At 58.0% G+C, this 19,964-nt stretch overlaps 2 protein-coding genes across 7 annotated transcripts; one reads left to right on the top strand and one right to left on the bottom strand.

Annotated features, from left to right (window-relative positions):
* Positions 1 to 823: 823 nt before the first annotated feature.
* SNX11 (sorting nexin 11) lies at positions 824 to 8,890 on the bottom strand. 5 transcript variants are annotated; one of them, XM_054000421.1, is made up of 8 exons: positions 8,873 to 8,890; positions 7,323 to 7,384; positions 7,077 to 7,125; positions 6,158 to 6,292; positions 4,569 to 4,669; positions 4,382 to 4,480; positions 2,818 to 3,012; positions 824 to 1,727 (listed from the first exon to the last, which is right to left on the bottom strand). In XM_054000421.1, the coding sequence occupies exons 3-8, from the start codon at positions 7,095 to 7,097 to the stop codon at positions 1,271 to 1,273; spliced, it is 1,008 nt and encodes a 335-aa protein (XP_053856396.1). In that variant the 5' UTR covers positions 7,098 to 7,125; positions 7,323 to 7,384; positions 8,873 to 8,890; the 3' UTR covers positions 824 to 1,270. The 5 variants fall into 5 exon arrangements, with proteins under 5 accessions (XP_053856396.1, XP_053856395.1, XP_053856394.1 ...); XM_054000420.1 differs by lacking the exon at positions 8,873 to 8,890 and adding an exon at positions 8,295 to 8,846; XM_054000419.1 differs by lacking the exon at positions 8,873 to 8,890 and having other exon boundaries at positions 7,323 to 7,716.
* Positions 8,891 to 9,182: 292 nt separating this feature from the next.
* On the top strand, positions 9,183 to 19,480 carry CBX1 (chromobox 1). 2 transcript variants are annotated; one of them, XM_054000275.1, is made up of 5 exons: positions 9,183 to 9,308; positions 14,677 to 14,849; positions 16,436 to 16,613; positions 17,414 to 17,508; positions 19,121 to 19,480. In XM_054000275.1, the coding sequence occupies exons 2-5, from the start codon at positions 14,710 to 14,712 to the stop codon at positions 19,263 to 19,265; spliced, it is 558 nt and encodes a 185-aa protein (XP_053856250.1). In that variant the 5' UTR covers positions 9,183 to 9,308; positions 14,677 to 14,709; the 3' UTR covers positions 19,266 to 19,480. The 2 variants fall into 2 exon arrangements, with proteins under 2 accessions (XP_053856250.1, XP_053856249.1); XM_054000274.1 differs by having other exon boundaries at positions 9,237 to 9,308; positions 14,680 to 14,849.
* The last annotated feature ends 484 nt before the right edge of the window (positions 19,481 to 19,964 follow it).

Raw genomic sequence — 19,964 nt, forward strand, 5'->3', positions numbered from 1 at the left:
AATGATCTGGAATGGCCGGGAATGATTGGAAATGGTCAGGAATGGTCGGGAATGGTTGGAAATGCTCGGGAATGGCTGGGAATGGTCAAAAAGGGAATGGCCCCTTTGCCGTGAGGGTGAATCCTGCGCAGCCGCCTCCTGCTTTTCCTGCTGCTCCCGGTCTCCCTCCCCTCCCGCACGTGGCTGCGGGGCCATGGACAGTGGTAGGGCCCTGCCAGCCCCAGTCCCTCTGGAATTCCCAAACTGGAATTCCCTCTGGAATTCCCAAACTGGGCACAGATCCCTCTGGAATTCAGCTCCAATCCCTCTGGAGTGGATCCCTGGGCACAGAGCGGATCCACGGGCTGGGATCGGATCCACGGATTCAGCGCAGATCCCTGGGCACGGAGTGGATCCATGGATTCAGAACGGATCCCTGGATTCGGGGCAGATCCCTGGATTGCAAGCAGATCCATCGATTCTGAGTGGATCCCTGGATTCTGAGCGGATCCATAGAATCTGGGCGGATCCCTGAATTCAGATCGGATCCCGGGCACATCTGCGCCATGGCAGCGATGCGCTCATGAATATTAATGACTCTCATGAATACTCATGAGAGGCTCAGCCAATCACAGCCACGCTCAGGGCCCTGAACTCCTCCTGCCATTCCCGCTGCGCCTCCAAGGCATTCCCAACATTCCCGGGCCTTCCCTGGAGCCAAAACCTCCCCAAAACCCGCCCCGAGCCCTGGCTGAGGGGGAAGAATTCCCAAATTCCCGAAATTCCCGGCGCTTCTCCCACCCCCGAGCCCGGCAGAACCCGGAAAATCTCCTCCACTTCCCTCTGGATTTTATTAATTTTATTTTTATTTATTATTACCTTTATTTCCTGCCCACACCAAGTGCTGAGGGAGGGGAAGACACCAAAACCACCCCAGCTGCTCCTGCTTTCCCAGAAATCCCTGGAATTCCAGCGGGAAGGGGACACAAACTCCAGCCCCATCCCTCCCTTTTCCCGGCAGGAAGCTCGGCTCCGATTGTCACAGTTTGGGAATTCCAGAGGGATCTGAGCCCAGTTTGGGAATTCCAGGGGGATTTGGGCAGGAGCAGAGTGAGGAAAACACTGCTGGGAATATCAGGGAATATCAGGAATGTGCTGGGAAAGAGCTCGGCCACGGCTGGGGCCGCATTCCCAGTGCTCCCAGTCCAACCAGTCCAGCCATCCCAGTGGCTCCGCGCTGATCCCTCTCCCAGCGAGGGCTGCGGGGCCTGGGGGTGTCCAGAGGGGTCACTCAGTGTCCAGCTGGGAATTCCGGGAATCCCAGGCTCTCCTTAGGGGTCACTCCATGTCCGGCGGGACTCTCTGGCCTGTCCAGAGGGGTCACTCTGTGTCCAGCTGGACACTCTGGCCTGTCCAGAGGGGTCACTCCGTGTCCGGCCGGACTCTCTGGGCTGTCCAGAGGGGTCACTCGGTGTCCGGCCGGACACTCTGGGCTGTCCAGAGGGGTCACTCGGTGTCCGGCCGGACACTCTGGGCTGTCCAGAGGGGTCACTCGGTGTCCGGCCGGACACTCTGGGCTGTCCAGAGGGGTCACTCTGTGTCCAGCTGGACACTCTGGGCTGTCCAGAGGGGTCACTCGGTGTCCGGCCGGACTCTCCGGGCTCTCCGGCCGTGCCTCGGCCGTGCCGAAGTCACTCCAGTAGGGGAAGCTCTCCAGGCAGCCCTGGGCGCTCCCCGGGCCGGCACAGCTGGAAAAGAGCAGGAAAAGGGAATTATCCAGGGAATGCCGGGATTTCCTGGGCACAGCCCCGCCCGGGCAGCTCCATCCCAGCTGCAAAAGGGGGATGTTCCCACCCCAGGGACATTCCAGCCCCCTGGCCTGGGCTCCAGTGCCCCGGGATCCACAGGGAGGAGCTGGGAATGCCATGGGATCCACAGGGAGGAGTTGGGAATGCCATGGGATCCACAGAGAGGAGCTGGGAATGTTCTGGGAGGAGCTGGGAATGTCCCAGGATCCACAGGGAGGAGCCGGGGCTGTCCCGGGCCGCTCCCCCTGTCCCGTGTCCGTTTCCCAGGGCACAATCCCAGCCCGGGATGCTCAGCCCGGAGCAGGTCCCTCCCCTGCAGGCTGGTTTGTCCCCTCACCTGGCAGCGGCCAGCCCCACACTGTCCCCACGCTGTGCCCAGGCTGTCCCCTCACCTGGCAGCGGCCAGCCCCGTGCTGTCCCCAGGTTGTCCCCAGGCTGTCCCCACACTGTCCCCTCACCTGGCAGTGGCCAGCCCTGCACTGTCCCCAGGCTGTCCCCTTGCTGTCCCCTCACCTGGCTGCGGCCAGCCCCACACTGTCCCCTCACCTGGCAGCGGCCAGCCCCGCGCTGTCCCCGCGCTGTGCCCAGGCTGTCCCCACACTGTCCCCTCACCTGGCAGCGGCCAGCACCGCGCTGTCCCCTCACCTGGCAGCGGCCAGCCCCGCGCTGTCCCCACACTGTCCCCTCACCTGGCTGCGGCCAGCCCCGCGCTGTCCCCTCACCTGGCAGCGGCCAGCCCCGCGCTGTCCCCACACTGTCCCCTCACCTGGCTGCGGCCAGCCCCGCGCTGTCCCCTCACCTGGCTGCGGCCAGCCCCGCGCTGTCCCCTCACCTGGCAGCGGCCAGCCCCGCGCTGTCCCCGTGCTGTCCCCTCACCTGGCTGCGGCCAGCCCCGCGCTGTCCCCGTGCTGTCCCCTCACCTGGCAGCGGCCAGCACCGCGCTGTCCCCAGGCTGTCCCCGTGCTGTCCCCTCACCTGGCAGCGGCCAGCCCCGCGCTGTCCCCAGGCTGTCCCCGTGCTGTCCCCTCACCTGGCAGCGGCCAGCCCCGCGCTGTCCCCGCGCTGTGCCCAGGTGCCGCCGGCCATGGCGTAGTGCAGGATGGCCTCGGTGACCGAGTGCGGGCCCCGGCCCTGCACGCAGGCCTCGATGGCCGGCACGGGCAGCTGGCTCTGCAGGAACAGGTGCAGGCGGCTGTCGGAGAGCAGCACGGCGCTCTGCACCACCCTGGGGACACAGGACACGGGCACGTCACCCCTGCCGCACCTGCTGGCACCTTGTCACCTGCTGGCACCTCCCACCCTGCGGGGACACGGTCACCTGTGCTGGCACCTTGTGAGCTCCCACCCTGGGGACATGGACAGGCCACCTCTGCTGTCACCTCCCACCCTGCAGGGACAGTGTCACCTCTGCTGTCACCTCTGCTGTCACCTCCCACCCTGCGAGGACAGTGCCACCTCTGCTGTCACCTCCCACTCTGCAGGGACAGTGCCACCTCTGCTGTCACCTCTGTTGTCACCTCCCTCCCTGGGCAGACAGAGAGGAAGGACAGCAAGGACAGCAGGGGGACAGGAGTGGGACAGCAGGGACAGCAGGGACACAGCAGGGACACAGCAAGGACCACAGGGGGACAGCAGGGACACAGCAGGGGGATAGCAGGGACACAGCAGAGGGACAGCAGGGACACAGCAGGGACACAACAGGGACAGCAGGGACACAGCAGGGACAGCAGGGACACAGCAGGGACACAACAGGGACAGCAGGGACACAGCAGGGACACAGCAGGGACACAGCAGGGACAGCAGGGACACAGCAGGGACACAGCAGGGACACAGCAGGGACACAGCAGGGACACAGAAGGGACACAGCAGGGGGACAGCAAGGACCGCAGGGGGACAGCAGGGACACAGCAGGGACAGAGCAGGGACACAGCAGGGACACAACAGGGACGGTCACCAGGGTCACCCAGCCCTCCCTGCTGCCACCTCCCGGCCACCCCTGGGCACTGAACCCTCCCCTCAGCCCTTCCAAAATCGCAACCCCCAAATATTCCAAATATCCCAAATGCCAAATAATGCCAAACCCCAAACCCCAAATATCCCAGACCCCAAATCCCAAATATCCCAAATGCCCAATGTCTCAAATCTCAGATGTCCCAAACATCCCAAACCCCAAACAAACATCCCAAACCCCAAACTCCCAAATATTCCAAACCCCAAACAATCCCAAATATCCCAGACCCCAAACCATCCCAAACCCCAAGCAAACCCAAATCCCAAACATCCCAAACCCCAAATAAACATCCCAAACCCCAAACATCCCAAATATCCCAAACAATCCCAAATATCCCAAACAATCCCAAACCCCAAGCAATCCCAAATCCCAAACATCCCAAACCCCAAACAAACATCCCAAACCCCAAACAAACATCCCAAACCCCAAACATCCCAAATATCCCAAACCCCAAATATCCCAAACAATCCCAAACCCCAAACAATCCCAAACCCCAAGCAATCCCAAATCCCCCAAACATCCCAAATCTCCCAAACATCCCAAACCTCCCAAACCCCAAACCATGCCCCAGCGCCGCTCCCACCTCTCCAGGAAGCGCTGCAGCCCCCGCCGCCGCCTCTCGATGAACTCATCCGTGCTTCCCACGAAAAACGCGGATTTTCCCGGCAGCTCCGGCACCGGCCTGGGAAAACGGGGGGGAAAACTTTGGGACTTCGGGCCCCGGGCGACCCCAGACCCGGCAGCGGGGGCGGAGTGCCGGGAGCTCTTACACCAGGCCGGCGTTGCGCTGGAGCTGCCGCCGCAGCCACACGAACTCGCGGTAGCGGCGCCGCACGCACGAGGTCTTGGCGGTGAAGGCCTTGCTGTTGGTCTGGGAAAATCGCCGGAATGGGAGGGATCCCGGGGGGGATCCGGGGGAGGGATCCCGGGGAGGGATCCAGGGAGGGATCACTGGGAGATAGATATCCCAGAAAGGGATCGCTGGGAATGACCCTGGGAGGGATCGCTGGGAGGGATCTCTGGGAGGGATCCCAGGGGGGATCTGGGGAAGGATCGCTGGGAGGGATCTGGGGAGATATCCCAGAAAGGAATCGCTGGGAATGACCCTGGGAGGGATCACTGGGAGGGATCTGGGGAGGGATCGCTGGGAATGATTCCTGGGAGGGATCGCGGGGAGAGATCTCTGGGAGGGATCCCGGGGGGGATCCGGGGAGGGATCCCAGGGAGGGATCACTGGGAGATAGATATCCCAGAAAGGGATCGCTGGGAATGACCCTGGGAGGGATCTCTGGGAGGGATCCAGGGAGGGATCACTGGGAGGGATTGCTGGGAATGACCCTGGGAGGGATCGCTGGGAGAGATCTCTGGGAGGGATCCCAGGGGTGATCTGGGGAGGGATCACTGGGAGGGATCACTGGGAGATATCCCAGAAAGGGATCGCTGGGAATGACCCTGGGAGGGATCTCTGGGAGGGATCTGGGGAGGGATCGCTGGGAATGATTCCTGGGAGGGATCGCGGGGAGATATCCCAGAAAGGGATCGCTGGGAATGACCCTGGGAGGGATCACTGGGAGAGATCCCTGGGAATGACCCCAGGAGGGATCTCTGGGAGGGATCCGGGGAGGGATTGCAGGGAGGAATCACTGGGAATGACCCTGGGAGGGATCCAGGGGGGGATCTCTGGGAGGGATCTCTGGGAATTGAAGGTTGAGGGATCCAGGATGGGAATGATCCCTGGGATTGATCTCTGGGAATCATCCACACAATTGAGGGCTGCATCTGAGGATCCAGGGTGGGAATTATCCCTGGGAATCATCCCTGGGATCGCGGGGCTGGATCTGCCTGGACAGAGCTCAGGGGCTGAGGGATCCAGGATGGGAATAATCCATGGGAATTATCCCTGGGAATTATCCATGGGATCGAGGGGCTGGCTTTCAGTCACCAAGGGATCCAGCATGGGAATCATCCATGGGAATTATCCATGGGATCGGGGGGCTGCATCTCAGTGACTGAGGGATCCAGCATGGGAATTAACTGTGGGAATTCTCCACAGGAATTATCCCTGGGATCGGGGGGCTGGATCTGGCCTGGACAGGGGATCCAGGATGGGAATTCTCCACGGGAATTATCCCTGGGATCGGGGGGCTGGATCTGGCCTGGACAGGGGATCCAGGATGGGAATTCTCCACGGGAATTATCCCTGGGATGGAGGATCAGGATCCCCGTCCCCGCGGGATCCCCTCGATGCCGGGTCCGGGAGCCAGCCCAGGACAGGATCCCGAGGATCCCCCCCGTGGCTCGGGACAATCCCGCTCCAGAGCCTCTCCCAGGGCGCATCCCGGTCCCGTCCCCGGCTCACGTGCAGGAAGATCTTGTAATCCACGTAGGAATTCCAGGAGCCCTCGTTCTGCACGCGCGGATCCTGCACCCGCACCGTGGTCAGCTCCTGCGGGACACCGGGATCGGGGTCAGGGATCCACCCGGCCCTGCTTCCCTGGAATGGGATCAGGGGTCAGGGATCCACCCGGCCCTGCTTCCCTGGAACGGGATCAGGGATCCACCCGGCCCTGCTTCCCTGCAATGGGATCAGGGATCAGGGATCCACCCGACCCTGCTTCCCTGGAATGGGATCAGGGATCCACCTGGCCCTGCTTCCCTGGAACGGGATCAGTGATCAGGGATCCACCCGGCCCTGCTTCCCTGGAACGGGATCAGGGATCCACCCGGCCCTGCTTCCCTGCAACGGGATCAGGGATCAGGGATCCACCCGGCCCTGCTTCCCTGGAATGGGATCAGGGATCCACCCAGCCCTGCTCTCCTGGAATGGGATCAGGGGCTCTGGCATCAGGGATCCACCCCATTCCTGCTTTTCCAGCTTCCTGGGAATGGGATTGAGGGCTCCAGATATTCCCATTCCCATTCCCACTTTTCCAGACATTCCCATTTTTCCAGACATTCCCATTCCCATTTTTCCAGACATTCCCATCCCTGCATTTCCAGACATTCCCATTCCCATCCCTGCATTTCCAGACATTCCCAATCCCATTTTTCCAGAGATTCCCATTCCCGCTTTTCCAGACATTCCAATTCCCATTCCCACTTTTCCAGACATTCCCATCCCTGCATTTCCAGACATTCCCATTCCCATTTTTCCAGACATTCCCATTCCCACTCCCAGCTGGCCCTGGACGCAGCCCCGCGGACTCCCAGGAATTCTCCACGGGGATGGAATTCCCAAGGATTCCAGAATTTGGGAATAAACCAGGACTGCTCCTCACTTCCTCTCGGTTCTCCAACATCCTAGAGCCAGAGCCCAGCGGGAAACATCTGGGAATAAAAATTAAAAAAGGGATCCTGAGAAATCCTTTCTGTGGGTTTTCCACGGATTCCAGAATTCTGGGATACAGCAGTTTTTGGGAAGATGGGAAATCCCCAGAACCTGGGAAAAGCTTCAATTTAACGATTCCCAGTTTGGGGTTGTTTTCCTCAAATTCGGGATTTTCCAAGGCTCTGCTGCCTCTCACCTGCCCGGGATTGAGGTTCAAGGAGAGAATTCCAGGGAAATTCCTCATTTCCAGGGAAATTCCTGCCAGGGAAAGCGCTCACTGTTATCTCGGGCTCCTTATCTTTCATCCTAATCCACCCCTGAAAACCTTTCCCAACCCTCTGGAACAGCAGGAATCCTCATTCCCACCCATGGAAAACCTCCAGAGCCAGAAAAACGGGAATGAATCCCAGTTATTCCCGATTTTCCCTGTGGCCAGTGAATTCCTGAGGATGTTCATAAACCCCATTTATTCCCTATTTTCTTTGGACACACTAAAACATTGGAAGTGGGGTTTTTTTGGTTTTTTTTTTGGTTTTTTTTTCGGGAATTCTTTTGCAGGCTCTTTTGCCTTCCAGGGAAGGAAAGGATTCCTCATCCCACCCCATTCCCCCTCCCGGGGATGCCCCGCACCACGACGAGCCCCCCCCAAAACCCCGGGGAAAACGGGAAGGAATCCCAATTATTCCTTTCCCACGCCGCCTGGAAAACACCGCGGGGGGAATTCCCGAGGCTGCTTCGCCTTTCCAGGGAAGGAGAAAATTCCTCGGGGCCGGGGCCGGGCCCAAGCCGAGCCCCGGGCCGGGAGAGGCCGCGGCCGGCGACCGCAAGGAGTCCCAAAAACCCAGGGAAAACCGGGAATGAATCCCATTTCTTCCTTCCCCGCGCCGCCTGGGGAACGCCGCGGGGGCAATTCCCGAGGCTGTTTGGGGAATTCTCGGCGCAGGGATCGGAGCCGCGGCCCGAGCCCACAGCCGGGCTCCGGGCGCTGAGGGCGAGCCCCGGGCCGGCCCCGCCGGGAGAGGCCGCGGAGCGGGGCTGAGGCCCAGCCCAGCGCCGCCGCCGCCTCCCGGGGCTCTGGGGACACCGGGACGCCCCGAGGGCACCCGGGGACCCCCCGAGGGTCCCGGGGACCCCCCGAAGCTGCGCCCTCCCCTCAGGGCCCCCTCACCTCGCACAGCCCGCGGCCCCTTTAAGCGGCGGCGGCGGCGCGCGGTTTTATAGCGCGGGCGGTGCCGGAACTTCCGGTGCGGGGCATGCTGGGAGTTGTAGTTCGGACGCCGCTGTGGGTCCCGGGTGCCACCCCCGCCCTGGGACAAGGAGGGGCTGGAGGGCCTGAGGGAGCTGGGAATGTTTATCCTGGAGAAAAGCGGGATCGGGAGGGACCTTCCGGCTCTCCGCAAGTCCCTGAGAGACGGGGCAGCTGTGCGGGTCAGGCTCCGCTGCCAGGGGACGGGGACAGGGGGAAAGGGAACGGCCTCAGGCTGGGCATCGGCGGGAATTTCTCCCTGGAAACGGGGATCCAGCACCGGCACGGAGTCCCCGTCCCCAAAAACACGAGGAAGCGGCGCTTGAGGGACCCGGGTTAGCGGTGCTGGGGGAAGGGTTGGCCTTGGCGATCTTTTCCAGCCTGAGCGATTCCAAGATTCCCTAAATAAGATTATTTATGGAGCCCATAAACCGGACCCTTCCCTGGGCGCTGGCACAGGCCGGGCACGGCCCACTGGAGGTGGCGCTCGGGGCTCTGACCTGAGGGACAAGGCGCTTTTGGGTCACGGCTTGCGCTCGAAGGCTTTCCCACCGTTAATTACTCTAATTGTTTAATTAACAACGGGCGGAACGGAGAGGCCTGACCATCCCGGACTACACCTCCCATCAAGCCCCGCGAGCGCCGCGGTCCACACCTCCCTCACGCCGAGCCGCCGTACCCCACGGACTACACCTCCCATCAGGCCCCGCGCCCCGCAGCGGAACGCACCGCGGCTCGGCGGCGGCGCGGACTACACCTCCCGGCGCGCCCCGCGCGGGCGCGGCGCAGGCGCGGTGCGCGCGGCGGGCAGCGGCGCTGGCCGGGCTCTTTTGTTCAGGGCGGCGGACGGAGCGCGGCCAGGCCCGGGCCCCCCCCGACCCCCGAGCGCGCCCCCCGCGCCCCTTCCCTCGGACACCGGCGGCGGGGCTGTGCAAGGTCAGCGGGGAACCGGCACCGCCGGCGGGGGGGGCTCGGCGGCGTGTGGGGGGGGGTCGGTGCTGAGGGGGGGGAGGGGAGGGGCTGAGGGGGGATGGGGGAGGGGAGAGGGGAAAGGGGGGTGGGGGTGCTGGGGGGGGCGGGAGTGGGGGAGGGGAGGGGGGAGGGGGATGGGGTCGGTGAGGGGGTTTGGGGTGGGGTCGGTGTAGGGAGGGATTTGGGGCTGGGGTCGGTGAGGGGGGATTTTGGGGTGATAGGGTCAGTGTAGGGATGGGTTTTGCGGTTCCAGGGATGGGGATTTGGGGCTGGGGTCGGTGTAGGGAGGGATTTGGAGCTGGGGTCGGTGAGGGGGGATTTGGGGGTGATGGGTCAGTGTAGGGAGGGATTTTGGGGTGATGGGGTCAGTGTAGGGAGGGATTTTGGGGTTCCAGGGATGGGGATTTGGGGCTGGGGTCAGTGTAGGGAGGGATTTTGGGGTTCCAGGGATGGGGATTTGGGGCTGGGGTCAGTGTAGGGAGGGATTTGGGGCTGGGGTCGGTGAGGGGGGATTTGGGGGTGATGGGGTCAGTGTAGGGAGGGATTTTGGGGTTCCAGGGATGGATTTGGGGCTGGGGTCAGTGTAGGGATGGATTTTGGGGTTCCAGGGATGGGGATTTGGGGCTGGGGTCAGTGTAGGGAGGGATTTGGGGGGGCTGGGGGTCGGGGAGGGGGGATTTTGGGGGTCAGTGTAGGGAGGGATTTTGGGGTGATGGGGTCAGTGTAGGGATGGGTTTGGGGCTGGGGTCAGTGTAGGGAGGGATTTGGGGCTGGGGGTCGGGGAGGGAGGATTTTGGGGGTCAGTGTAGGGATGGGTCTTGGGGTGATGGGGAGGGGATTTGGGGCTGGGGTCAGTGAGGGGGTTTGGGGATAGAGTCGGTGTAGGGAAGGATTTGGGGCTGGGGTCTCAGTGTAGGGATGGGTTTTGGGGTGATGAGGAGGGGATTTGAGGCTGGGGTCAGTGTAGGGAAGGATTTGGGGTTCTAGGGATGGAGATTTGGGGCTGGGGTCGGTGTAGGGATGGGTTTGGGGCTGGGGTCAGTGTAGGGATGGATTTTGGGGTGATGGGGAGGGGATTTGGGGCTGGGGTCGATGTAGAGAGGGATGTGGGGGTCAGTGAGGGGATTTGGGGCTGGGGTCAGTGAAGGGAAGGATTTGGGGTGATGGGGTCAGTGTCAGGATGGGTTTTGGGGCAGGGGTCAGTGTAGGGATGGGTTTTGGGGTGATGAGGAAGGGATTTGGGGCTGGGGTCAGTGTAGGGAGGGATTTTGGGGCGATGGGAAAGGGGAATCAGTGGGATGGGATGTGTGAAATGTTGGGATTTGGGTTCTGGGGGTGCCAGTGGGGCTGTGACCCCAAAAAGGAGCTGCACAGGGGAAAGGGGAGTTTTGGGGTCCGGGAGTTTTGGGGTGAGGCAGATCCCTTGGGAGAGAGAGAGACGTTGGGAAATGGGCAGCTACGGGGTGGAAATGGGGGTTTTTGGGGGGAAAAAGTGGAATTTGTGAGGGAGAAAAGGGGATTTTGGGGGAGAGAAAAAGGGATTTTGTGAGGGAAAAGGTGGGATTTGGGGGGGAAAGAAAGTGGGATTTTAGCAGGGGGAAAAGTGGGATTTGAGGGGAGAGAGAAAGGGGGATTTGTGAGGGGAAAAACGGATTTGTGGAGGAAAAAAAGTGGGGTTTGTGAGGAAAAAAAAGTGGGATTTGTGAGGGGAAAAACTGGGATTTATGAGGGGAAAAGTGGGGTTTGTGAGGGGGAAAACTGGGATTTGTGAGGGGGAAAACTGGGATTTGTGAGGGGAAAAACTGGGATTTGTGAGGAAAAAAAAGTGGGGTTTGTGAGGGGAAAAAAAAGTGGGGTTTGTGAGGGGAAAACTGGGATTTGTGAGGAAAAAAAAGTGAGGTTTGTGAGGGGAAAAACTGGGATTTGTGAGGGGGAAAGTGGGGTTTGTGAGGGGAAAAACTGGGATTTGTGAGGGGGAAAGTGGGGTTTGTGAGGGGAAAAACTGGGATTTGTGAGGGGCAAAGTGGGATTTGTGAGGGGGAAAACCGGGATTTGTGAGGGGAAAAACTGGGATTTGTGAGGGAAAAAGGGGAATTATGAGGGGGAAAGTGAGATTTTGGGGGACGGGGCTTTAAAACCCCCTTGGAATGAGGGGAGGGGGATGTGGATGGAAAAGCGGGAACCGGGCAGGGAGCGGGATCGGGGAGGGACAAGCGACAACTTTTGGCGGGAAGCAGGAAAAAAATCCCGGGAATCCGGGCTTGGAAGGGAAATTCGGGAATTTGGGGTGGAGCTGGGGTCGGGAACGTGCTGGGAAGGGAGGAGGAGCTGTTTTGGGGGAATTTTGCTGGAATTTCGGGAGCCGGGGGAGCCAAAGCTCTGAGAATTTTGGGAGCTGGAAAATGTTTTTGGAATCCCAGCGGGATTTGGGTGTCTGGAGAAGGAGCTGGGAAAGCTTTTCCCAGGAAAAAGTGGATTTGGAGCCAGGGTTATCCCGGGAATCTTCCCTGTGTCCCGTGGGGGAGTTTTGGGGGTGAGAAAAGAGGATTTTGGGGGTGAGAAAAAGGGAATTCTCCCTGGAATGCGGATGGGATTGGGTTTGGAAGCAGCTCCCTATCCTGAGGGATCCCAGGATAAAAACTGGGATTCTGGCAGGATAACTCTGGGATTCGCTGTGAAAGAGGCTGGAAATGCAGGAAAAGGACAGGGATAAATCCCAGAATTCCTCCGGAAAGTGAGAGGGGAGGGTCGGGCTCCTGGAATCCACGGAATTCAGCTGGAGCTGCTCCAGCCGCTGGGAAATGCCCAAAAAAAAAACAAAACAAAACTGGGAATGGGTTTGGAATGCAGCCCTTGGGAATTCCTTCTGGGAATCTGGGAAAAATGGATTCAAAAATGCCCCAAAATGTTCAGAATCCAGGCTTTTCCCATCTCGGGATCCAGAGCTTTTCCAGCTGGGAATTCAGGCTCTGAATCCAGAATATTCCCAGCTCTGAATCCTGAGTTTTCCTGGCCAGCAGTGGATGGAATTTCAGGAATTTTTGATTCCCTAAACAGCTGTAGGGTGGAGAGCTGGATAAATATCCCAGAGTGTCCGTGATCCAGCAAGGGAATGACCACGGAGAGGTCGGGATCTGGGAATGTGACCTGGGATTAACTGGGATTAACAACTCATGGAATTTGACTTCGTGGAAATCCCACTTTTCCCAAGGGCTGAAGGGCAGCTCCGGGAGGTCAGGAATGAGCTGGGAAAAATTTGGGAAAGGCTGGGAAAAAAAAAACTGAGTAGCTTTTAGGAAAAAAAAAAAAAAAAAGTATGGAATTGCTGAAATTAAAGAGTGGGGAAGGCAAAAATCCAAATCTTTGTGTCAAATTCCTGGTGTGAATCCACCGGGGTTGCTCCGGGAATTCCCAGGAAATTCCCACCTGGATTCCTGCCCTGATCCCAGCTTTTTTTCCCGTTTTTGGTGGGAATATCCCAGTGTTGCCAAGGAGCTCCAGTGGGGCAGGGAGAATACCTGGGATGGGAAAATCCCGGTGTTCCCAAGGATTTCCCATCCCAGGGAAAATCCCGGTGTTCCCAAGGAAAATCCCAGTGTTCCAGGTGGAAAAATTCCCATGTTCCCAAGCAAAATCCCCATGTTCCAGGGTGGGAAAATCCCAGTGTTCCCAAGGAAAATCCCAGTGTTCCAGGGTGGGAAAATCCCAGTGTTCCAGGGTGGGAAAATCCCGGTGTTCCTAAGGAGAATCCCAGTGTTCCTGGGTGGGAAAATCCCAGTGTTCCAGGGTGGGAAAATTCCCATGTTCCCAAGTAAAATCCCAGTGTTCCAGGGTGGAAAAATTCCCATGTTCCCAAGTAAAATCCCAATGTTCCAGGGTGGGAAAATCCCGGTGTTCCTAAGGAAAATCTCAGTGTTCCCAAGGAAAATCCGAATGTTTCCAAGGAGCTCCAGCAGAGCAGGAAGAGAAGAACCTGGGTGGGAAAATCCCAGTATTCCCAAGGAAAATCCCAGTGTTCCAGGGTGGGAAAATCCCAATATTCCAGGGTGGAAAAATCCCGGTGTTCCTAAGGAGAATCCCAGTGTTCCAGGGTGGGAAAATCCCAGTGTTCCTAAGGAGAATCCCAGTGTTCCAGGGTGGGAAAATCCCAATATTCCAGGGTGGAAAAATTCCCATGTTCCCAAGGAAAATCCCAGTGTTCCAGGGTGGAAAAATCCCGGTGTTCCCAAGGAGAATCCCAGTGTTCCAGGGTGGGAAAATCCCGGTGTTCCTAAGGAAAATCCCAGTGTTCCTGGGTGGGAAAATTCCCATGTTCCCAAGGAAAATCCCAGTGTTCCAGGGTGGGAAAATCCCGGTGTTCCAGGGTGGAAAAATTCCCATGTTCCCAAGGAAAATCCCAATGTTTCCAAGGAGCTCCAGCAGAGCAGGAAGAGAAGAACCTGGGTGGGAAAATCCCAGTATTCCCAAGGAAAATCCCAGTGTTCCAGGGTGGGAAAATCCCAATATTCCAGGGTGGAAAAATTCCCATGTTCCCAAGGAAAATCCCAATGTTCCAGGGTGGAAAAATCCCAGTGTTCCTAAGGAAAATCCCAGTGTTCCAGGGTGGAAAAATTCCCATGTTCCCAAGGAGAATCCCAGTGTTCCAGGGTGGAAAAATCCCGGTGTTCCCAAGGAGAATCCCAGTGTTCCAGGGGGAAAAATCCCGGTGTTCCTAAGGAGAATCCCAGTGTTCCAGGGTGGGAAAATTCCCATGTTCCCAAGGAAAATCCCAGTGTTCCTGGGTGGGAAAATCCTGGTGTTCCAGGGTGGAAAAATTCCCATGTTCCCAAGGAAAATCCCAATGTTTCCAAGGAGCTCCAGCAGAGCAGGAAGAGAAGAACCTGGGTGGGAAAATTCCAGTATTCCCAAGGAAAATGCCAGTGTTCCAGGGTGGGAAAATTCCCATGTTCCCAAGGAAAATCCCAATGTTCCAGGGTGGAAAAATCCCGGTGTTCCTAAGGAGAATCCCAGTGTTCCAGGGTGGAAAAATTCCCATGTTCCCAAGGAAAATCCCAGTGTTCCTAAGGAAAATCCCAGTGTTCCCAAGGAGCTCCAGCAGAGCTGGGAGAGAAAATCCCGGAAAATCCCACTGTGCCAGGGTGGGAAATCCCATTCCAACCTGGAAACAGATCCTGGAGGGATTTCCCCCCCTCAATCCCAGAGTGGGATGCAAGGAATTCTCCCCTGGGAAGGGAACACAATCCCACCTGGATGGGGCCAAACTTCCCAAATCGTGCATCCCGACATTCCCAGCGTCCCGCTGACGCCACACCCGGGATTTTTCCGCCTGCAGCAGCCCGGGAAAGCGGAGAAGCTGGCCAGCACAATGGGAAAAAAGCAGAACAAGAAAAAGGTGGAAGAGGTGCTGGAGGAGGAGGAGGAGGAATACGTGGTGGAAAAAGTCCTGGATCGGCGCGTGGTCAAGGGAAAGGTGGAATATCTGCTCAAGTGGAAGGGATTCTCCGAGTGAGTCCTTCCCGCCCGGATCCGCGCCTTTCCCGGGAGAAACGGGAGCTGGGCGGGGTCCTGGGGGTTTGGCCTGCCAGGGAGAGGGAGGGGACAAGGGGAGAATCCCAGTGTTCCCGAGGAGAATCCCAGTGTTCCAGGGTGGGAAAATCCCAGTGTTCCAGGGTGGGAAAATCCCAGTATTCCAGGGTGGGAAAATCCCAGTGTTCCTGGGTGGGAAAATCCCAGTGTTCCTGGGTGGGAAAATCCCAGTGTTCCAGTGTGGAAAAATTCCCATATTCCCAAGGAAAATCCCAGCGTTCCCAAGGAAAATCCCAGTGTTCCAGGGTGGGAAAATCCCAGTGTTCCAGTGTGGAAAAATTCCCATGTTCCCAAAGAAAATCCCAGCGTTCCCAAGGAACTCCAGCAGGGCAGGAAGAGAAAATCCAGGATGGGAAAATCCCAGTGTTCCCAAGGAAAATCCCAGTGTTCCCAAGGAAAATCCCAGTGTTCCCAAAGAAAATCTCAGTGTTCCTAAGGAAAATCCCAGTGTTCCCAAAGAAAATCCCAGCGTTCCCAAGGAACTCCAGCAGGGCAGGGAGAGAAAATCCGGGATGGGAAAATCCCAGTGTTCCCAAAGAAAATCCCAGTGTTCCCAAAGAAAACCCCAGTGTTCCCAAGGAAAATCCCAGCGTTCCCAAAGAAAATCCCAGTGTTCCCAAAGAAAATCCCAGTGTTCCCAAGGAACTCCAGCAGGGCAGGGAAAGAAAATCCAGGATGGGAAAATCCCACTGTTCCTAAGGAAAATGGCAGTGTTCCCACAAAAATCATGCTGTTCCCAAGGATTTCCCATCCCAGGCAGGGAGGGAGGGACAATCCTGGAAAATCTGAGTGTTCCCAAGGGAAATCCAAGTGTTCCCACAAAAATCATGCTGCTCCAAAGGATTTCCCATCCCAGGGAGAACAGGGAGAAGAAATCATGGAGAATCCCACTTTTCCCAAGGAACTCCAGGCAGGGCAGGGAGAGAGAAAAACGGGAAAATCCTGCCATGCCAGGGTGGGAATATCCCAGTGTTCCCAAGGATTTCCCAGGGAAAATCCCAGTGTTCCCAAGGAGCTCCAGCAGGGCAGGGAGAGAAAATCCTGGAAAATCCCACTGTGCCAGGGTGGGAAATCCCATTCCGACCTGGAAACAGATCCTGGAGGGATTTCCCCCCTCAATCCCAGAGTGGGATCCAAGGAATTCTCCCCTGAGAAGGGAATTTCCTGCTTTTCCTCCAGGGTTTTCCCAGCTCTGAATCCAGAGTTTTCCCAGCCAGCACTGGATGGATTTTCAGGAATTTTTGATTCCCTAAACAGCTGCGGAAGCTGAGAAAAACTCTGGGATGAAGAGCTGGATAAATATCCCAGAGGATCCATGATCCAGCAAGGGGAATGCCCATGGGGAGGTCGGGATCTGGGAACGGGATCTGGGAATTGGATCCAGCATTCCCACCTGGATCAGTCCAAACGTCCCAAATCGCCTCTGGTGATGCCACATCCGGGATTTTCTGGGCTGGGGAAACTGGGAAAACTGGGAAAAATGAGAGCCTTGTGTTTGCTGGCAGCGAGGACAACACCTGGGAGCCCGAGGAGAACCTGGATTGCCCGGACCTGATCGCGGAATTCCTGCAATCCCAGAAAACCGCCCACGAGAGCGAGAAATCCGAGGGCAGCAAGCGCAAGGCCGAGTCGGACACGGAGGACAAAGGGGAGGAGAGCAAACCAAAGAAAAAGAAGGAAGAGGTGAGGCTGGAGTGGGATCCTGGAGAGAGGATTCCGAGGAAAAGCCCTGGAAAAGCCATTCCAAGGGTTTTTTTCAAGGAATGGGAGGCTGGAGGTTTGGGAAGGAGGAAGGAGGTGATGGCTGAGCTTGGCTTGCCAAGTTTCCCAGTCTGGGTTCCCAGTCTGATCCCAGTTTGCTTTCCCAGTCTGATCCCAGTTTGCTTTCCCAGTTTGCTTTCCCAGTCTGATCCCAGTTTGCTTTCCCAGTTTGCTTTCCCAGTCTGATCCCAGTTTGCTTTCCCAGTTTGCTTTCCCAGTTTGCTTTCCCAGTCAGATCCCAGTTTGCTTTCCCAGTCTGATCCCAGTTTGCTTTCCCAGTTTGCTTTCCCAGTCTGCTCCCAGTTTGCTTTCCCAGTCTGATCCCAGTTTGCTTTCCCAGTTTGCTTTCCCAGTCAGATCCCAGTTTGCTTTCCCAGTCTGATGCCAGTCTGCTCCCAGTTTGCTTTCCCAGTCTGCTCCCAGTTTGCTTTCCCAGTCTGATCCCAGTTTGCTTTCCCAGTCTGATCCCAGTTTGCTTTCCCAGTCTGTTCCCTGCCCTCTCCCAGTTTAACCACCTCCCTGTGTCCTGTCCCTCTCCAGCTCTCCCTGGATCTTTCCCTTCTCCAGCTGAACATTCCCAGCTCTCCTGGAGCCCTGGGAGCATCCCCACATCCCTGGAACTCCAGCCTGATCCTCCCTGCCCATCCCAGAGCCGGGAACGTCACTCTGGGAATTCACAAACGGAATTTTCTCCCTTTTTCCACCCCCCCCACTTTTCCCAGTCGGAGAAACCGCGAGGCTTCGCCCGAGGCTTCGAGCCGGAGCGAATCATCGGAGCCACGGATTCCAGCGGGGAGCTGATGTTCCTGATGAAGTGGTGAGGGCTGCGGGGGGCTGGCACCTCCTCCCTGATTCCCAGGGCATCATCCCACTGCATCCGTGGCACCGGGAACCGCCTGGGATCAGGGATTGTCCCTCTGGGCCGTGTCCGCTTCTGGAGCGGCTGGAGCGTGGCCAGGGAAGGGTTTGGAGCTCCAGGAGCGGCTCAGGGAGTGGGAATGTTGGTCCTGGAGAAAAGGGGGATCAGGAGGGACCTTCTGGGTCTCCGTAAGAGACAGAGACAGGTTGGGAGATCCAGGAGCGGCCCAGGGAGTGGGAATGTTGGTCCTGGAGAAAAAGGGGGATCAGGAGGGACCTTCTGGATCAGGACAGGAGGGGACATCGGGCTCTGACCCCAGGGAACCGTCAGGGTCAGGGGTTGGGGTCGGGGTTTAAGTTTAGGGTTCAGGGTTAGGCTTTAGAGTTAGGGGTTAGGGTTTAGGGTCAGGGTTAAGGGTTAGGGTTTAGGGTCAGGGTTTAGGGGCCTTTGGGACATCCCGAGCCCCTCAGGAATTCCATTCTCCCCTGACTCCCTGTCCTGTCCCCTGCAGGAAGAACTCGGACGAGGCCGACCTGGTGCCCGCCAAGGGTCAGGGTTAGGGGTCAGGGTTTAGGGTTAGGGGTCAGGGTTAGGGGTTAGGGGTCAGGGTTAGAGGCCTTTGGGACATCCAGAGCCCCTCAGGAATTCCATTCTTCCCTGACTCCCTGTCCTGTCCCCTGCAGGAAGAACTCGGACGAGGCTGACCTGGCACCCACCAAGGGTCTCAGGGTTTAGGGTCAGGGTTAGGGTTAGAGGCCTTTGGGACCTCCAGAGCCCCTCAGGAATTCCATTCTCCCCTGACTCCCTGTCCTGACTCCCTGTCCTGTCCCCGCAGGAAGAACTCGGACGAGGCCGACCTGGTGCCCGCCAAGGGTCAGGGTTAGGGTCAGAGTTAGGGCTTAGGGTTTAGGGTCAGGGTTAGGGGTCAGGGTCAGGGCTTAGGGTTTAGGGTCAGGGTTTAGGGACAGGGTTAGGGGTCAGGGTTAGGGGTCAGGGTTTAGGGTTAGGGGTCAGGGTTAGGGACCTCTGGGACATCCCGAGCCCCTCAGGAATTCCATTCTCCTGCTGCTCCCCCATTCCTCACGTTCCCCTTCCCTGACTCCCTGTCCTCTCCCCCGCAGGAAGAACTTGGACGAGGCCGACCTGGCACCCACCAAGGGTCTCAGGGTTTAGGGTCAGGGTCAGGGTTTAGGGTTAGGAGTTAGGGTTAGGGTTAGGGTCAGGGTTAGGGTTTAGGGTTAGGGTTAGGGTTAGGCGTCAGGGTAAGGGACCTCTGGGACATCCAGAGCCCCTCAGGAATTCCATTCTCCCCTTTCCCCTTCCCTGACTCCCTGTCCTGTCCCCTGCAGGAAGAACTCGGACGAGACCGACCTGGTGCCCGCCAAGGGTCAGGGTTAGGGGTCAGGGTTTAGGGTCAGGGTTAGGGGTCAGGGTTAGGGGTCAGGGTTAGGGACAGGGTTAGGGGTCAGGGTTTAGGGACAGGGTTAGGGGTCAGGGTTAGAGGCCTTTGGGACATCCAGAACCCCTCAGGAATTCCATTCTCCCCTGACTCCCTGTCCTGTCCCCGCAGGAAGAACTCGGACGAGGCCGACCTGGTGCCCGCCAAGGAAGCCAACATCAAGTGCCCGCAGGTGGTGATCTCGTTCTACGAGGAGCGGTTGACATGGCACTCCTACCCCTCAGAGGACGATGACAAGAAGGAGGACAAGAACTAAGCCCTGGCTGTCCCCTCCTCGGGCAGCTTTCGGGGCTTTTTTTTTTTTTTGGGAAGACGATCCGAACTTTTGTGGGGTGTGAGCAAAGGAGGGGTTTGGAGGTGCCCTTGGAAGAGCCCCCCCAGCCCGGTTGTTGTGCCCTGCAGCCACTCCTCTGCTCCCGGCCGTGTCCAGATTCCCAGCAGAATCCCACGGAATTCCAGATTCCATCGGGGAGAGGGCGGGGGGGGGGAGGGAGAATCAAGGGGGATGTGGAAAGCTTGGGATCGGGTGGGAATTTTGGGGTGGGGAGGGGTCTCAAAGCAATGGGAGCGGAAGCAAAGCCCCTTCCATGAAGGACTCGCCGGGATGGCCGGGCTGGGCATTGGGACTGGGACTGGGATTGGGACTGGGATTGGGATTGGGAATGCAGGGGGAGCCTGCTTCCCCTCCAAAGCCCATCCCACAGCCCCCAGCCTTGTTCCCAATTGTGTTAACTCTGCATTTTTAAGGCGTAGCATGTGTGTAGGTCTTTTGATTCGGATTTTTATTTTCCTTTTTTTTTTTTTTTTTTCCTTTTTTTTTTTCTTTTTTTTTTTTTTTTTTGGCTATTTCCTGGTGTTATCCTTTGGGAGGGAAGGGAGGGATTTTGGGGGGAATTCCATCACTTAAGGAGGTTTGGTGATGACATTCCCAAATTGTTTCCATATTTTTGGGGTT

This window comes from Vidua macroura, chromosome 27, assembly GCF_024509145.1.
Source record: "Vidua macroura isolate BioBank_ID:100142 chromosome 27, ASM2450914v1, whole genome shotgun sequence".
NCBI lineage: Eukaryota > Metazoa > Chordata > Aves > Passeriformes > Viduidae > Vidua > Vidua macroura.